The sequence below is a fragment of the Nuphar pumila genome, chromosome 15, assembly GCF_984573655.1.
Source record: "Nuphar pumila chromosome 15, dmNupPumi1.hap1.1, whole genome shotgun sequence".
NCBI lineage: Eukaryota > Viridiplantae > Streptophyta > Magnoliopsida > Nymphaeales > Nymphaeaceae > Nuphar > Nuphar pumila.
The window spans coordinates 1,569,646-1,586,015 of NC_143263.1; the positions used below are offsets into that span (position 1 = coordinate 1,569,646).

The window sequence follows — 16,370 nt, forward strand, 5'->3', positions numbered from 1 at the left end:
TGATCCAACCTCCTCTGAAACTGGATTCGCAGAAAATTGGTCCGAAGTATACTACTTTATACTTTATATATTTCCTGTAAAATATATAAAGTATATCAGAGCATACGTCGTTCTAGCTGGTTCTAACTATACTTATGGGATTCTGACCTGGATCCGGTTAAATCCAACATTACTTGTTTGAAATTCAATCAGTTCAGTAAATGGATCTCATCTTAATGAAACATATATTTATGAGTTTACTTTGGGTCCGGTCAAAATTGGATAAAGATCCAACCCACTTAGTCTGGGGAGTCTGCCTGCCCTCATCGCGTGATGCTTAGCTGCTTATTATCAAAGGGTTAAAAGTGGGCATCAATCAATTGTATTTGTACCCACAATCTAATTGGAATCTCATGATGCAAGTTAGTTTAAAAAAAAAAACATGTGTTTTTTAAGCTGAGAAAATCGGTGCATCAATTTTTTAATCGCTGGAAAAGCTCATACACGTGTCATATTCAAATAACCCAAAAGTCACTTCATACTAAAAAGAATATATACAATGTTAGATGCTTTACAATAAAAAAACAAAAAAAATAGAGAGAGGGTATGCTAGATTGATTGTAGAAGTGTAGGTAGTTGTGGTAAACGAATCAGACTCAGCTCATTTACCAATGAATGGTATTCATGCTCATGTGTAGATGAGACGAGACAACACAAGCTTGCTCGTGTAAAAAGGGCACATGCGTTTTAAAGAGTGAAATTGGAGATTTTTAACCTCAATTTTAAGAGCCATCTACCCTATCCAACAGTGACGTACATGACCAACAGAGTTTCTTCAATCGGAACCACATTGCTTATTCTTGTGTTGTGTTCATTTATAAACTAACTTTAATGAAAATGAAAGATTTTGTGTCATTTGAGTCACATCCTCTTCGATAGAGTTCAAGAAAGATATATTTTCAAAAAAAAAATACTGATTCTAAATTATATATACAAAAGAGTAGGGGTTGCAAAACCTGACACGACCCCCCAACCTGACCCGCCAACCGGTCTCTTAGGTGGGTTCAGGTTTGGCTTAAACGGGTTCTTGTCATAAATGGGTCGACTCGACTAACCCGTTTATTAAATGGGTCGGGTTCGTGTTAGGGGTATGCCAACCCGGCTGACCCGTTTAATAAACTCTCCTTTAAGTGGTGGTCTACTAAAGAAGTATAAGGTTATACTCGGTGACAAGACTTTTTTGGAAAGATTACAATGTAATATTTGACTTATTTGAAAAGATCACCAATTTTTTTCTTTTTTTTTCGTTTTTCGGTAAAGATTGGTCTTGTCTGCGTGAGTCTGACCAGGTCTGACATAAAGTCCTACAAAGGGACACCCTATCCTATGTCCTCTGACTATTCGATCGGACCTGGTGGTCCCCAACCCACTCTAGACTCCCGTACTCCCTGCTCATCTTCTTTGGACGATTATGTCCTCCTACCGTCTTACTTCTTACCTTTTTACCTTTCACATAATATGTTATTGTTTTGGACCTTTTGGTCCCTCATGTCCTATGACTTTAAGTGGTGGTCTATTACCCATGTTCATACGTCTCCCCCCCCCTTCTCCCGTTTGGTGTGCCATTTCTTCTGTCCCCTCCGTAGTTACATCGAAACATGTAGTTTCACCCGGATTCCCTGGTTGGGGTTCACGAACCCGACCCGCCAACCCGTTTATCGGACCCAACCCGTTTATTAAACAGATTAATCAAGTCGTGTTGAGTTACCCGTTTAATAAATGGGTCGGGTTCGTGTTTGCCACAACTGACCTGTTTAATAAATGGGTCGGGTTCGTGTTGAGGTACGTTGACCCACCGACACGACCCGCCACCCGATTGCCACCCCTACAAAAGAGAAAGAAAATTCCTGCCACTAACAACTAGCTCCTGATGGCTAGTGGAGCTAACTATTAGGCTATTTTAACATATAGCGCCAAAAGTCAAGGAAGTCCATTTTGAGTAAAAAATAGTAGTAGTAGTAATAATAATAAATTAATTAAATTAAAACAAAACAAAAACAATATATGAAAATGCACGTACCTTCTAAGAATATCTTTTCAAAGAATACACATTAGGAAATAAAAAGAAAATTTACACATTTACCTAAATTACAATCTAATGGTTAACATGTGTAACTTTTGTTTATTATCAAATTATCATCCATGATGATGCTCAATCTTAGAATCACAGATTCGGTAAAAGCTGCTACTTTTAATTACCAAACTATAGTAATTATAAAAAGTGTTGCTAATTATCATGCAAATTTAGCAAACGAGATAAATATTGCATGTTTTTTAGTTTTATACATTAATTATATGTCCATTTTTTTTAAATGATATTGGAAAATGAGAATATACTGTCAGTGCAAGAAAAAACTATTATATCGAACCAACAACTCATGTGTATTTTTTTATGCTTTGTGAGCATAAAAACGGCTTGCATCCTAATCATCAACAATTATACATTGTCTTTAAAGCAGAAAAGTTGCTTCAAGAAATTGCAAGTGTTAATCTGGATGACACAAGTTATTTGAACATGTATATTGAATGTTAGATGACTATTTTTTATTTGAAATAATATATTTATTAAACAAACTATTTTTATTTGATATACTAATTTATTTCAACATAAATGATATTATTGGATGGGTCGATGATCTACTAGCGTTCTATATTGTCACACTGCATTATTATTATTTCTTTCTACTGTCTTATCCAGTGTAATACAAAATAATATGAGAAAACTGGCAATCCAACCAGTTTGGTACATCAAGGGGAAAAAAGTGAAAACGTTTGTTGCATTAGGAAAACAAGGCCGACGTGATACCATGTGTTGAACTATTCATACAGTAAATTCATTTTTTTGTGGCATATTATATTATTGGTATTATTATTATAATTTTTATGTTAATCTTATGTATTTAATATATTTGTACATTTATTTATAATAGCGGACCTCGGGGGGGGGGGTATGCTTGGTTGCTCTTTATAAATGTGAAAGTGAACCTCATGATATTTGAAAATCTCATGAGAATCAAAATCATGTGATTTAGAGTGTCATGAGATTTCACTTCTCATGTTTGATTGGTTCGCGAACCTCTAGCCACCACCAGGGTGTCGCCTTGTTGCCTAGGTTCCGTTGGCCTCACCTCCCCTTCCTCCTCCTTTCCTTTCCCATCTACCGCTAAACTCCCACCCCCCTTTACCCTGCTGAAACAGAGTGAAGAACAGGAACCTCCAGAGTGAGTTCTGGTCATGGTCTAAATGAGAACTCAATGGAGCCCTGCAATCTGACCTGTTTACTAGTCGAGTTCAGAGGGTTTCACCCAACCCACTTGGAGCCCAGCTGGATAAGGCCAGGGCTCGGTGCGAACTTGATAATAGTCAGTTCGGGCCTTCAACAAGTGAGTCGGGGTCAGGCATTAACGAGTCTAAGCTGCCCCGATGCCAACCCCTATTCATATATGCCTTTTTAAAGTTTATTGAGAAAAACCATACAACAACAACAACAACTACAACTACGCCTTCATCCCAAAACAATTGGGGTCGGCAATATGAACCAAAAAAGAAAATCATTCGGGTCCTCCAATGAATCCTTCTCCTCTGATCATTTTTATCCAATGCCATGTCCTCGGTGAGAAAAACCACACACACACATATATATATTAACGAGATTCATGGCATTGGTTGACAATCAAATTGATTGTTGTAATTTTTTAGATATCATCTTAAACATGATCCAAATCCGAAATCAGGATTCAGGCAGCAGATCCAATTCCTCAGCCCAGGGCTCTCTATTCATTCCCTCAAGGATATAGGACAAATTGGGGGATGAGTCAAGTAGCGGTGCAAAACAGATTGGATACAAGCCTGATTACAATAAATCCGAATAAAAAAATTTAAGCATTAAATTACAAATATGGATCTGGATCCAAAAAAATAATCTGATGTGGGGGTTTCAAGTCTGAAACTAAATTTTTATATTGTCTACTTTTGTTCCACTAAAATAGGTCTACGTGTAAGATGTATAAATGAATCGGATTTTGTCTAGATTAAAATATAGATCCAACAGAAAATTTTGACTTGAACAAGAGTCCGACTATAAGTTCAAATATGTCAAGCAATCATGTTCGAGTTACCTTTACGTGATTATATGTAATTACATCCATACCCATAAACAATGTATGGGATTTGGATCAATGGTTCTCCCGAATCCGATCCATTTGTAGGGGCAAGCGGGATGGATACAAATTTCGTGTGGGCGGCGAGAAATTCCTCCCCGGCATTTCAATTTTCCAAAAACCTTAACGGATCGTACGATGGAGTCCAGATCGGCCGTCCGTTTAAAAAATCTGACGGTGATCGCGCCCACCGTCAGTTTTTCCAGATTTTCAAATTCCCCTCCGCCCAGCTCCTCTCCCGCTCCGTTCTATTTCTAGGGCTCACCCGCAGCCCCTGAAACAAATTTTCGCCTCTGCAACCCTTCGTCTTCTTCCCTATCGGCCTCAGCCCCCCGTCTCTCTCTCTCTCTCTCTCTCTCTTCGTCTTCCTTGGGCTTCCTGGTTCAATAAGGAGGAAATGGGGGAGTTGGATTGGAAGCACCACACAATCATCCAATCGATTCTCTCTCGCGGCCCTTTCAAGGAATCGGCCTTCCACTCCCTCTTCGCAGGGGTCACCGGAAAGAGCCCAGGTCTGTGTGTGTTTGTCAATGTTTGTTTTTCGTGATGGATAATGCATGCTGTGGAGAAGATATTTCTGTTTTGTCTTTCCTTTATTTATTTTTGGGTGGGAAATTGGAACTCGATTGTGTTTCTTTTTCTTCCTTTGATCTGTTTCGTCCTTTTGTTCTTCGTGTTTGTACTCGCTAAATTGGAGTTTGATATAAAGATGGCGAGCAAAGTGATTTATGGAATTAATGATCTTTTCCTGATATTGTTTGTGTTTTGAGCCGTGTTTCTAAAGGAAATTTGGTTGCGACAAATTAGAATGTCATTGAGTGCGTTGATGATTAAAATCAGAAAGTTTGGTTTTCTAGCTACTCAAGATGGCTATTACGGTGGCCATTTGCTAAAATTTAGGTAAAATTTCTGGTTAAAAAGGGCTGATATTTAGGTTATTGTGCTTGCGCTATTTCTCCTCACAATGACATTTACACGTTCCTGCTTGCTCTCTTTCTAGTTTATTTTCCTTTTATAAATGTTGGATTTTGTAGTATTTGACCGGCATCCATGGGACATTATTGGGTAACCTTGTTTTTAATGATGATGATGAAGAAAATGGTGATGAGTTGGAAGCTTAGAATAGAGTGCCCCTGTTTTCTGTCATGGTACATCTGCTGGTTTAGTGCAAGGACAAGGCTTGGAAGGGACCGTTTCTTTGGATAAGCTGGGGTTAGGCAGACCCCTACCAGAATCAATTAAAACTAGTCAGGTCAAAACTGTACATCAATCCTTCCCTATCAGGTTAGGGAGTCGGTCTGGGAGGTTGTCCTTCTAGGATTTGCACACCCATATGCTAGCTAATTTTGCTAGATCCCTGGCCAAAAGATTGGAGTTGCAAGATGTTTTTTGACACTGCATTCTATCAACACTACAAAAAAACTGAGGAACTGCGGGATCTTCTCACCCCCACTACGTCCTTCCAAGAAATACATCAACTCCTTTACAAGGCCTGAACGACTATTCTCCACTATCACCTTTGATCCTGGAGCCACTCATTGTAAGGCTATGTCCCATCCGCTCCATTCCCTGTTCTCCATTCTGCTTATATGTGTGTATTACTCCGCCTCCATGAACTGGCCATGGTGGTCTCGAATTGAAAAACCCACATGCCATCCTTGACTGTAAATTCCTTGAATGTTGGCATTTATCCATCCAGCATTTTGGGGATTCCAGATGTTGAGACTACACCATTTGACAACCGTGAGATGTTTAGAATTCCTTGATAGTTAATACCCTCACCACATGATCCCTCACATCATGCATCCACTCTAGCACCATTTTCTTCTCTGTTTTCTACCCGTTCCTGAAGGTGGTCTCATTTCTTTCTTGGAAGGGACCTGAGCTGGGGATGGAGTACAGGGGCAAAGTTGGTGAACTTTGGATGCCCAAAACGCTCCACTGTATAGGAATTTAATTTAATGGAATTGAGATCCATAACCTGTCAAACAAATGCATTAGTTGTTTCTCACTTTTTGGATGCTTAACCATGAAGATATTGGTGGAATATTCTGTAAAAAGTATGGTTGGTATTGGTCTTATAAAACTGGTGAATTGTCTGTTGAGTAGTAGATTTTAATGTTTCGGTGTACTTGGTTGTTTATCAAGAATTTGAAAATTGGTCCCATGTATTTCTTTTCCATACGACAAGCAATCTCTGGTGTTTCAGATTGTGTTTTGCAGTTCAGACATTGTATGTGGAGCTGTGGGCTTCTTCTTTATAGCATCTGATCACTATTGCTTATGTTTCTTTTATTTTGGTTACTGTCATCTTTTTGCCAAAAAAAATTCAGATGAGATTGCAGTCCATAAAGCATCTAATAGCTGTTATTGCAGGTAGAAACCAACAGTTCTTCAATAACTATATTCGTAAAATAAATAAGGAGCTAGTATATGTTCAGCTTGAGCTGAGGGGTTGCAGGAATCAATATGACAGCGAGATCTATTATGGTGTTGTTAACACTATAGCTGATGAACAATCCAAGCTTGGCACAAAGTATTCTGTCCCACAGATTGCATTCTTCAAGGCTGTGGTAATCCTATCTTCTAATATAAATTGAAGCCCTGATTTCTCTAGCGTGAACATTTGTCATGCCTGGTGATAATTTTGGTGCTTAAATTATTCATGGTGAAGATTTTTTTGGAGGTCCTATTTTATCATTAATGTATTTGCTGAAGTTTTTACAATTGCATTAAACTCTTCCTGCATCTTCTGTGTTGTCACTCAGCTTTGTTCTAATTTCATGGTAAAAGTTCATGATCAATAATTGCTTTAGTTTTGTGTGTTTTTTTTATGTTCTCTATTGGTATTCTTGCATGTAGGGCCAATCATAGAAATGCAAAGTTGAGTTGTATGTGTAACAAGCATGCCATGTAGTGTTTAGTTCAACCACATTATTTCTATCATTCTTGTGCTAGAATGAAGCTCCCTTAGGATTTGAAGACCTTTTCCCCTTAATAATGAACTATATTTTCAAGTGCTTATCTAATTTCTGATTTTTGACTCCTTTTCATATTGATTTTCCACTTCCTGAGATATGTTGAATATGGTACTCATACCGCTCAGATAACTAAGAGATACTTTAGCATCCATTACTTTCAACCAATTGTGATTCTTTGATGTCCATTGTCCAACATATGCATTTCTGTCTTCAACTTATCAATGTGAAAGTATATCTTACGTCTACACTTTTACTATAATATGACACAACCTTTGTTTCTTTGTGCAGATAGAGGCAATCCTGCAAGATTCATCAGGTGAAGGCAGTATATCTCACATTGCTGCACTCAATGTTCGTCTAGAGAACCAGGTATACAAAATGCCAATGCTATATTCCTTCTTGAGTTTTTCTTCTTATTTTTTTTAAATTATTTATTACCACAAGCATCAAAATTTATAAGTGATGCAATCTTGCATTTGTATCCAGAAACTCAACTTTGTAGCATATATTGTTCACCATTTGTCATGTTTTTATGCACTTGGACAATTTTTGTGAAAGTTCAATAATATATTGAATTTTGCCAGCTCCTTTTTATGGCTCATCCTGACTTTATGGGACAAACATAACTTGTACATTGATGGTTTTATGAGATTTGGTGAGGGGCGTTTACCGCAGTGCAAGTTTCATAGAAACAGAAAATAGAGAAGAGGTAGAGACAGAGAGAGAGCGATGCAGAATGGCTGGGGTGGCAGAACACAACCACTAAGCCCTAATCGTCACATATATAAATTTATGATGGGACTATATTACATAAATGCCATTAATGAAAATAAAAATGCACACACGTTAACAACATCGTGTGTATGGATTTGGATCGAGATCCATACACATGCTCTATTTTAACACCCTCCCTCAAGTTGTACATGGCCTTGAAACATGTACAACTTGTTCTTCAACAACAAAAATTGACGTCCTTTTAACCCCTTGGTAAATAAGTCTGCCACTTGATCTTCTGTTCGAACATGACGTAGTTCTATTTCCTTCATCTCGACTTTTTGTTATATAAAATGTTGATCAATCTCAATATGCATCGTTTTGCTATGTTGATTAGGGTTACATGCAATATTTATTGTGTTTTGATTGTCACATAGAAGAGGTGATCTAATAATTGTTTCCCCAAAATCACTCAATAAGTGTCTAATCCATGTAACTTCTGCCGTAGTGCAATCATCTGAAAGAGTAGCCAACACTTCTTGAAAGAGTGTTGACGTAATATAAGCAACCAAAGACTGATCCTGCTTTCTCCAAGCTGTAAATTTTGGATTTTTAACAGATTTGGTAATTGTGTCACCCTTCTCATTCTTGGTTTCGTGGTGACATAGAAATAAAACCATCTAGATGTTCATCGAGATCCTAACTCCATATGAACGAAAGTATTTGTGTCTTCCATGTCAAGAAATTAGAATAGGTGAGTTTTTCTGTAACAAGCTGGTTTAAAAAGGTAGCAGAGGGACCAACAGAAGTCGAGTAGGAATCCATATAAATGAAACAACGAATATGCAAACAAGGCAAGAGCTTCAATAAAACATGTATTTGCGTAGTCAATACCTTGAAGTTTGCCTATAGATGTTGCGCAGAGAAGCACAAGATTGATTTTACTGTTGGTTTTAAAGGAAGAAGGAAGATTTATAATAGTGAATGTGAAAATTTCTATTACATAAGGGACAACAATATATAAAGGAATCTGATATGAATGATGAGCGATCCATTAAGGTAAACAACAATATGGAGAACAAAGAAACAATTTAGAGAAAGGAATAGGCAAAAATGAAGAAAACAAGAATAGAGAAGAAAGATGGATTGAGATTAGGGTTTGGAGAAAACCCATATCTGATATGACCAGAATAGAAGGAATATCGATATTAATTCATACGCACATCAATCAATCAGCTAACAGTTTGTAGATAAATATAACATGAAATAGTGTAACACATTATTTCTTTTCCTGGACAGATAAAGTCTGCAAAATGTGAATAAAGCAGAACTAAGAAGACGATATGGTGAAGAAATAAGCACATAGATTTGGGTTGGGTATGAGAATCAAGATCAACAAAGTATCTTGATGTAAAAGTTCAGATCTGATGTTGGTAACACTCGATGCAGATCAAATCCAAAGACTAGGCAGACAAGAAGATATTTGTTTCAAAATATCAGGTCTAAACCTTATAGAATCTGATTAGTAAAATAATGGATCTGAACCAAACTATGGCAGATCTAACAACCCAACATGGGAGAAACAAGAAAGGATGAGATGAGAGGGAGAAGAACAATAGAAGAAGAAGAAGAAGAAGAAGAGGAGAGAGGAAACAAGAATGAAACTTACTTAAACCTGAGCTATGATACCATATGAGATTTGGTGAGGGGCCTTTACCGCAGTGCAAGCTGCGCAAAAACAAAAAATAGAGAAGAGGTAGAGAGAGAGAGAGAGAGAGAGAGAGAGAGAGAGAGAGAGAGAGAGAGAGAGAGAGAGAGAGAATGGCTGGGGCGGCAGAACACAACCACTGAGCCCTATTCGTCACATATATAAATTTATAATGGGACTATATTACATAAATGCCATTAATGAAAAAAAATGCATGCACGTTAACAACATCATGCATATTGATCTGGATCCAGATCCATACAAACAACAACAATAACAACAACAACACCAACAACAACTACACCTTTATCCCAAAACAATTGGGGTCGGCGATATGAACTAACAAAGAAAATCATTCTGGGTCTTCCACATGAATCCTTCTCCTCCAATCATTTCTATCCAATGCCATGTCCTCAGTGAGGTTCAAACAATTCATATCATTTCATATCATCTCCATCCAAGTCTTCCTAGGCCTACCCCAACCTCTTTTAACTAATATATTTCCCCATTTCTCCATCCTTCTAACTGGAGCATCATTAGGCCTTTGCCGAATATGTCCAAATCACCGTAAATGATTCTCTCTCATCTTATTTTCAATGGGTGCAACGCCTACCTTCTTACGTATCTCCTCGTTCCGAATCTTATCTTTTATTGTATTTCCGCACATTTATCTAAGCATACACATCTTAGCTACACTCATTTTTTGAATATGATGTCTCTTGGCAGCCCAACATTCCGTATCATATAGTAAAGCAGGCCTAATAGTCGTCCTATAAAACTTTTCCTTCAACTGCAATGACATTCTACGATCGCACAACACTCCAGTTGCACTTTTCCATTTCATCCACCCAACCTTTATCCTATGATTTACATTTCCATCAATTTCTCCATACTTTTGAATGATAAATCCCAAATATTTGAAACAATCATCCACTGATATTTCTTGCTCACCAAACTTCACTACACTCCCATCACTACTTCGTTGCTTACTAAACCGACATTCCATATATTCTTTCTTACTCTTAAGAGTAACTTAAAACCTCTTGCTTCCAATGTCTGTCTTCATAATTCTAACTTAGCATTAACCCCAGCTCTAGACTCATTAATCAAAACAATATCATAAGCAAACAACATACACCACGTCATATTTTCTTGAATTGATTTCGTAAGCTCATCAAACACTATAGCAAATAGGAAATTGCTTAAAGCAGATCCTTGATGTAACCCAACCGTTATAGGAAAATTGGTTGTCACCCCTCCACAAGTGCGAACATTGGTTACTACTCCTTCATACATATCCTTAATTATACTAATGTACTTGAGAGAAAGACCTTTCTTCATCATTGTCCACCAGAGAATGTCCCTAGGTACTCTATCATATGCCTTCTCCAAATCAATAAAAACTATATGCAAATCTTTGTTCCTCTCTCTATTTCTCTCAATAAGTTGTCTAAGAAGATGTATAGCTTTCATAGTTGATCTTCCAGGTATAAAACCAAATTGATTCTCCGATATCATGGCAACCTTCCTCAACCTCGACTCAATCACCCTCTCCCAAAGTTTCATAGTATGACTCATGAGTTTTATACCACGATAGTTTGTGCAATCTTGTATATCACCCTTATTCTTATAGAGAGACACCAAAGTACTCTTGCTTCACTCATTAGGCATCTTATTTGTTCGCCAAATCTTGTTAAAAAGATTTGCCAACTGTACTAAACCTTTCTCCTCCAAGCATTTTCAAGCCTCAATAGGTATATCATTCGGGCCAACTGCCTTTCTGGATTGCATTTTCTTTAAAACTTCTGTAATTTCTTTCTTTTGAATCTTGCGCATGAAGTCACGATTCATCTTATGAAAAGGAATGGAGAAGTCTCTAAGATCCTGAGCATGATTTCCATTAAATAGCTTATCAAAATAATCTTTCCATCTCTCCTTAATCTCCTCATCTTTGACTAAAACCCTTTCTGTTTCATCTTTGATACATCTAATCATACCCAAATCCCTCGATTTCCTATCTCTCATCTTTGCAAGCCTATAAATATCCTTCTCGCCCTCTTTGATATCCAACTTGTCATAAACCTCCTTATATACCTTATCCCTCGCGTTTCAAACTACTTTTTTTAGCTTTCTTCTTTGCTATTATATACTTTTCCAAATTCTCATTATCACGACTCTTACTTAGATTTTTATAACACTCTCTTTTAACCTTAATAGCTAATTTGACATCCTCGTTCCATCATGATGTATCCTTATCTAGCGGTGCATCGCCTTTAGACTCACCCAATACCTCCTTAGCCACCTTTCTCATGCCATCCGCTATCTTATTCCACATTGAGTCTGAATCCTCCTCGAGACACTAATCAACTTCTTTAACTACTTGCTCTACAAACATTCTTTGTTTAGCTCCTTTCAGTGCCCACCACTTAATTCTAGGATCTATCCTATGTCTATCCATTTTGCGGCATTGTCTAATTCTAAGATCTAAAATTAAGACTCTATGTTTAGCTACACTTTCTCTCGGTATAACCTTACAATCGACGCAACAACTCCTATCTCTCTTTCTAAGTAGGAAAAAATCTATTTGATTCGTATTATCCCCACTTTTAAATGTTACTAGGTGAGACTCCCTCTTCCTAAACCAAGTTTTTGCTAAGATCATATTATAGGACAAACCAAAATCTAAAATCCTTTCTCTACTTTCGTTTCTTTCTCCTATATCATAACCTCTATGGATACTCTCAAATCCATCCCTACTAATGCCTACATGTCTATTAAGGTCACCGTCGATGAAAAGCTTTTCACCATAAGATATCCCTTGTACTACTCCATCTAAATATTCCCAAAATTGACGCTTAATGGAATCATCTAAACCTACTTGAGGTGCATAAACACTAATAATATTAATAATATCCGTACCTAATACTAATTTAATAAGTAAAATCATATCACCCTTCTTACGGACCTCAACTACATTATCTATAAACTCACGACTCATAACAATCCATACTCCATTCCTATTTTTATTTATTCCTGTATACCAAATCTTATATCTCCGAGGTTCTATCACTTTTGCCTTCTCACTTACCCATTTGGTCTCTTGTAGACATAAAATATCAATCTTTTTCCTACACATAACATCTACTAACTCTACCAACTTACCAGTTAAAGACCCTATGTTGTAAGTGGTTAACCATAATTTTATGGTCTTGGACTAATTTCTTTACCCCCACCCGTCCAATAAAGTGAGGGAACCCTTGCCTATTTGACACTACACCCGGGCGCCGGTGTGACGCATCGCTTCCGGGCGACGACCTAGCAACCCTTGCCCATTTATCACTGCCTCTGGGCTTATAGAGTACGACGCGCCGCTCAGTAGGGAACGCCCCAACGAAATTCTCATATTGGTTCATATTCATAGGGTATGACTAGGTTTTTATGTTGGCTGTCACTGGCCTACCGCAACCCTCCTCCTTTATCCGGGCTTGGGACCGCCAGATCCATACACATGCTCTATTTTAACAGGTTTTACCTGGTAAACTGCCATTTCCAAAAGTATATATTTATACTGATAGGGCCTATTTTATATGTTCTGATGAGGTATAAACCCTCACTAACAGTTAAATTTTTACTTGTCATAAAAGTTCTGTGTTTAAAAATTGTACACCGCCATTTTGTTAGTTGACATGTCACGCTTTGTTCATTATTATCTTCTTGGTGGTAATATTCTCGTGTCTTTTCATCAACTTATCAATGCAATATCTATGCTTCGTCCAGCTATTCCTTACCTTGCATGTAAATTTTGACCCATTTGGTCATGTGTTTGAGCTGGGATCAACATGGGTGACTAATATTCTGAGCCTGTACACACTCTTCATTGATATTATTTTTGTCACTTGTTGCAATCAGGTTAGGCAAGCATCTCAGCGCAGTAGTTCTCAAGTGCCTTCCTCATTCAGGCAATTCTCTCTTTCACAGAAAGAAAAGACACTCCATGATCTTGTGCGTGGCAGATGGTTATGTTCCAATGCAAATGGGAGTGTTGGTATTGGCATTAGATCTTTCCTTGACCTGCTTAGCTGGTTCCGGAACATTGATTTTCCAACTTGTGATGTTTGCAATGAAGCTGGAATCAAGGTACTCATGTTTTTCTTAGTAACCATTTACTGTTGTCCCCTATTACTTAGATTTAGCTGTTGCTTGTTAAGTTTTTCCGGTTATTAAGCAGTTTTTCCTTTGGGTATTATCCATACCAGTGTCACTGTTATCTCCTATATTTTGAAAATATTGTGATATTTTCTGTATTTCAAGGTCAGCCTATATTTTCCTCAGATATTCTTTATATTTTCAAAATATTGTCAGAATTGAAAATATCTTGATATATTCAAAAACATTTTTTATATTTTAAGTATCTTTTTTTTTTGTTTTTTTAATATTTTAAAAGCTTATTCTTTATGTTTTGTAAGAAAAACACTACAAAACCATTTATTATTGTCTTTTTATTATATATATATATTAAAAATTATTTTAAGGCTTTTGAGATTTTTTCGAGAAAAATAACTTTTTGAAAATATCTCCAAGAAAAACCCTCGTTGAGAAATTACCTTGAAGGATACAAGTGACTATGATCCATAGACTTAGCTCTCCACTTGACATCCATGGTGATAAGGATTTTTTTTTTGAGAGAGAAGCTATGGGGAAAGCTATTTACACTTCTTCAGTCCCTTTTCGTTAAAAAACTGATTTTTTTTTCTTAAACCTTTCATCAGGCTGAGATGTGTCACATTGAAGATTGCACAGCACGGATTCACACATACTGCTTAGAGAAGAAATTCTCTCAGGATGGAGTATGTTATCTCTCTCTCATGGAAAATTATGTGTATGTAGATAGATAGGAATGCTTTTTTTTCTGACTGTAATAACGTCTTTTAGGTTGCAAGAGTTTGCCCAAGTTGTTGCCATGATTGGCCATATCATGGGGAAAAGGTAAAGGAAGGAGAGGAACCGCCGGTGCCATCTCCTGATGTCACTGGTAGTCCTGTCATGACCAAGAGGGTAAGGAGTTGTAGGACTGAAGCCAGGAGGTTGCTTAGTTGCAAGGTTGAAGCTGATACTGAAGGAGTCTCTACAGAAGAGGAACTGAGGGTGCCATCTCCTGATGCTGCTGGTAGCCCTGCCATGACCAAGAGGGTGAGAAGTTGCAGGATGGATGCCGCTGCTAGTCTAGGCATAATCAAGAGGTTGAGGAGTTGCAAGATTGAAGTTGATGCTGACTCAGTTCGTTGCAAGGGTGAAGTTGATGTTGAGGCAGCTCCATCTGGGAACTCCACACACTTTGTTCCCCAGCAAAGGAGGAGTTTAAGATCTATGCGCATCAGATAAAAGAACTTTTCTGGAGTACTACAGTCTTGGTTCACTGACTTGCAGCCTGGGAGTGGTTCAAGATTGAAGGGAACAGATACTGATTCTGCTGTACTGCTTTTGTAATTACAGACTGTTTTTCTGTAGCCTTTCAAATTACCTTTTAAAAGCTTCTTTTCCTACAGTTTAAAACACGTCTTTTGCACTGGCACCTTTAAATCCCAAAAGCTAATGTGACTATTTAGGAGCTCTTCTGAAATCCAATTATAGAAGCCATACATACCGTTGCAAAGTTAGGAGATTAAACCATGTATGAAAATCCTATAGTAGACGTGGTTTTGGCTGGACCAGTATAAGAGACAGTTGCCCATCTCTTTAGGTTTCAATTATTTTAGAATCTCTAGCTGCAAATTCGATTACGTTTATGTGTTTAACTGTTACGTGTTTTCGGATGGAAATCCTAAGTTGAGCAGCATTCAAATAAAGGAAACCGGATATTCTTTTGAACAAACATTTAGATTTCACTCGCAAGTGGAATCCAAGCTACTCTCCCATACATCTGCTCTATGTTTTTCAAAGAGTCTTGTTGAGGAACCGTGAACAGTAGCAACAGTATGGGAGGTTGTAAACTCTGGTCTTGAGGGAATAAGAGGGGCGAGTAAACAAGCTGAAAGAGCTGGGCTTGTTCAAGTTCGACCTACATGAATCAAATACCGCACCACCCCCTCCAACTAACAATGCTACACTATTGTATGTCACAAAAGGCACAAAATATTGAGCCGAACAAGGGTGCTCCCTGTCCATGACTTGGCTGAAAAGGCCTTCGCGAGCAGCTGATGGTTCAACTTGCCGAGTCTATTTACGAAACTGAGGTTAGTAAAGCCATGAACTGTTCGTTTCATTTCCCAAGAGCAATGTGGAAAGTAATTATGTTTTGTTGGATGTAGGGGACCAAAAATTTGTATATGTGCACGTTACTTGGTATAGAGAAACATGGTGTTGGCCTTTCTGCAAGGGTACTTTCATAGTGATTAACAGGATGCAAATCCAGCGTCATCTATTTATTTTTTCTTTTTTGACGACGAGGAACCCTTGCAGAAGCGAGGAAAACCCTGTGTGGGGCCCCAGGACCACCCTGCCTTACGTAGCCCACCTCTAAAAGCTATGGACACACCCATGTTCCAGGAGGGTTTGATCTGATCCAGCATCATCTATTTCAAAGATAAAAAAAGTTCAATTGGATCTGGTTATAGACACAAACAAACGCTCCACATCTCATGCAAACAAAAAGGAGGGCTAACTTGTTGAGGATCTATTTAAGCTCTCAGGGAAGAGATCTTACTCACCAATTAGAATCCTACTCTGAATCCTAAAAGCTTTTGAACATACAATTATCAATCCAATCGA

At 37.8% G+C, this 16,370-nt stretch overlaps 1 protein-coding gene across 2 annotated transcripts; it reads left to right on the forward strand.

The window, feature by feature from the left end:
* The first annotated feature begins 4,505 nt into the window (after window positions 1-4,505).
* LOC149814080 (uncharacterized) lies at window positions 4,506-15,151 on the forward strand. Of its 2 annotated transcripts, XM_089988394.1 has the most exons (6): window positions 4,506-4,711; window positions 6,576-6,772; window positions 7,469-7,549; window positions 13,512-13,739; window positions 14,372-14,449; window positions 14,535-15,151. In XM_089988394.1, exons 1-6 carry the CDS (start codon window positions 4,597-4,599, stop codon window positions 14,982-14,984), a joined length of 1,149 nt encoding a protein of 382 aa, XP_089844520.1. In that variant the 5' UTR covers window positions 4,506-4,596; the 3' UTR covers window positions 14,985-15,151. The 2 variants fall into 2 exon arrangements, with proteins under 2 accessions (XP_089844520.1, XP_089844521.1); XM_089988395.1 differs by lacking the exon at window positions 14,372-14,449.
* Window positions 15,152-16,370: the final 1,219 nt, after the last annotated feature.

Bases quoted from the DNA above. Each gene is read 5' to 3' on its own strand.
- LOC149814080 (XM_089988394.1), top strand. From the start codon at position 4,597: ATGGGGGAGTTGGATTGGAAGCACCACACAATCATCCAATCGATTCTC. The intron at 6,773-7,468 runs GTAATCCTATCT...TTCTTTGTGCAG, and splicing joins TTGCATTCTTCAAGGCTGTG to ATAGAGGCAATCCTGCAAGA. The intron at 14,450-14,534 runs GTATGTTATCTC...AACGTCTTTTAG, and splicing joins AGAAATTCTCTCAGGATGGA to GTTGCAAGAGTTTGCCCAAG.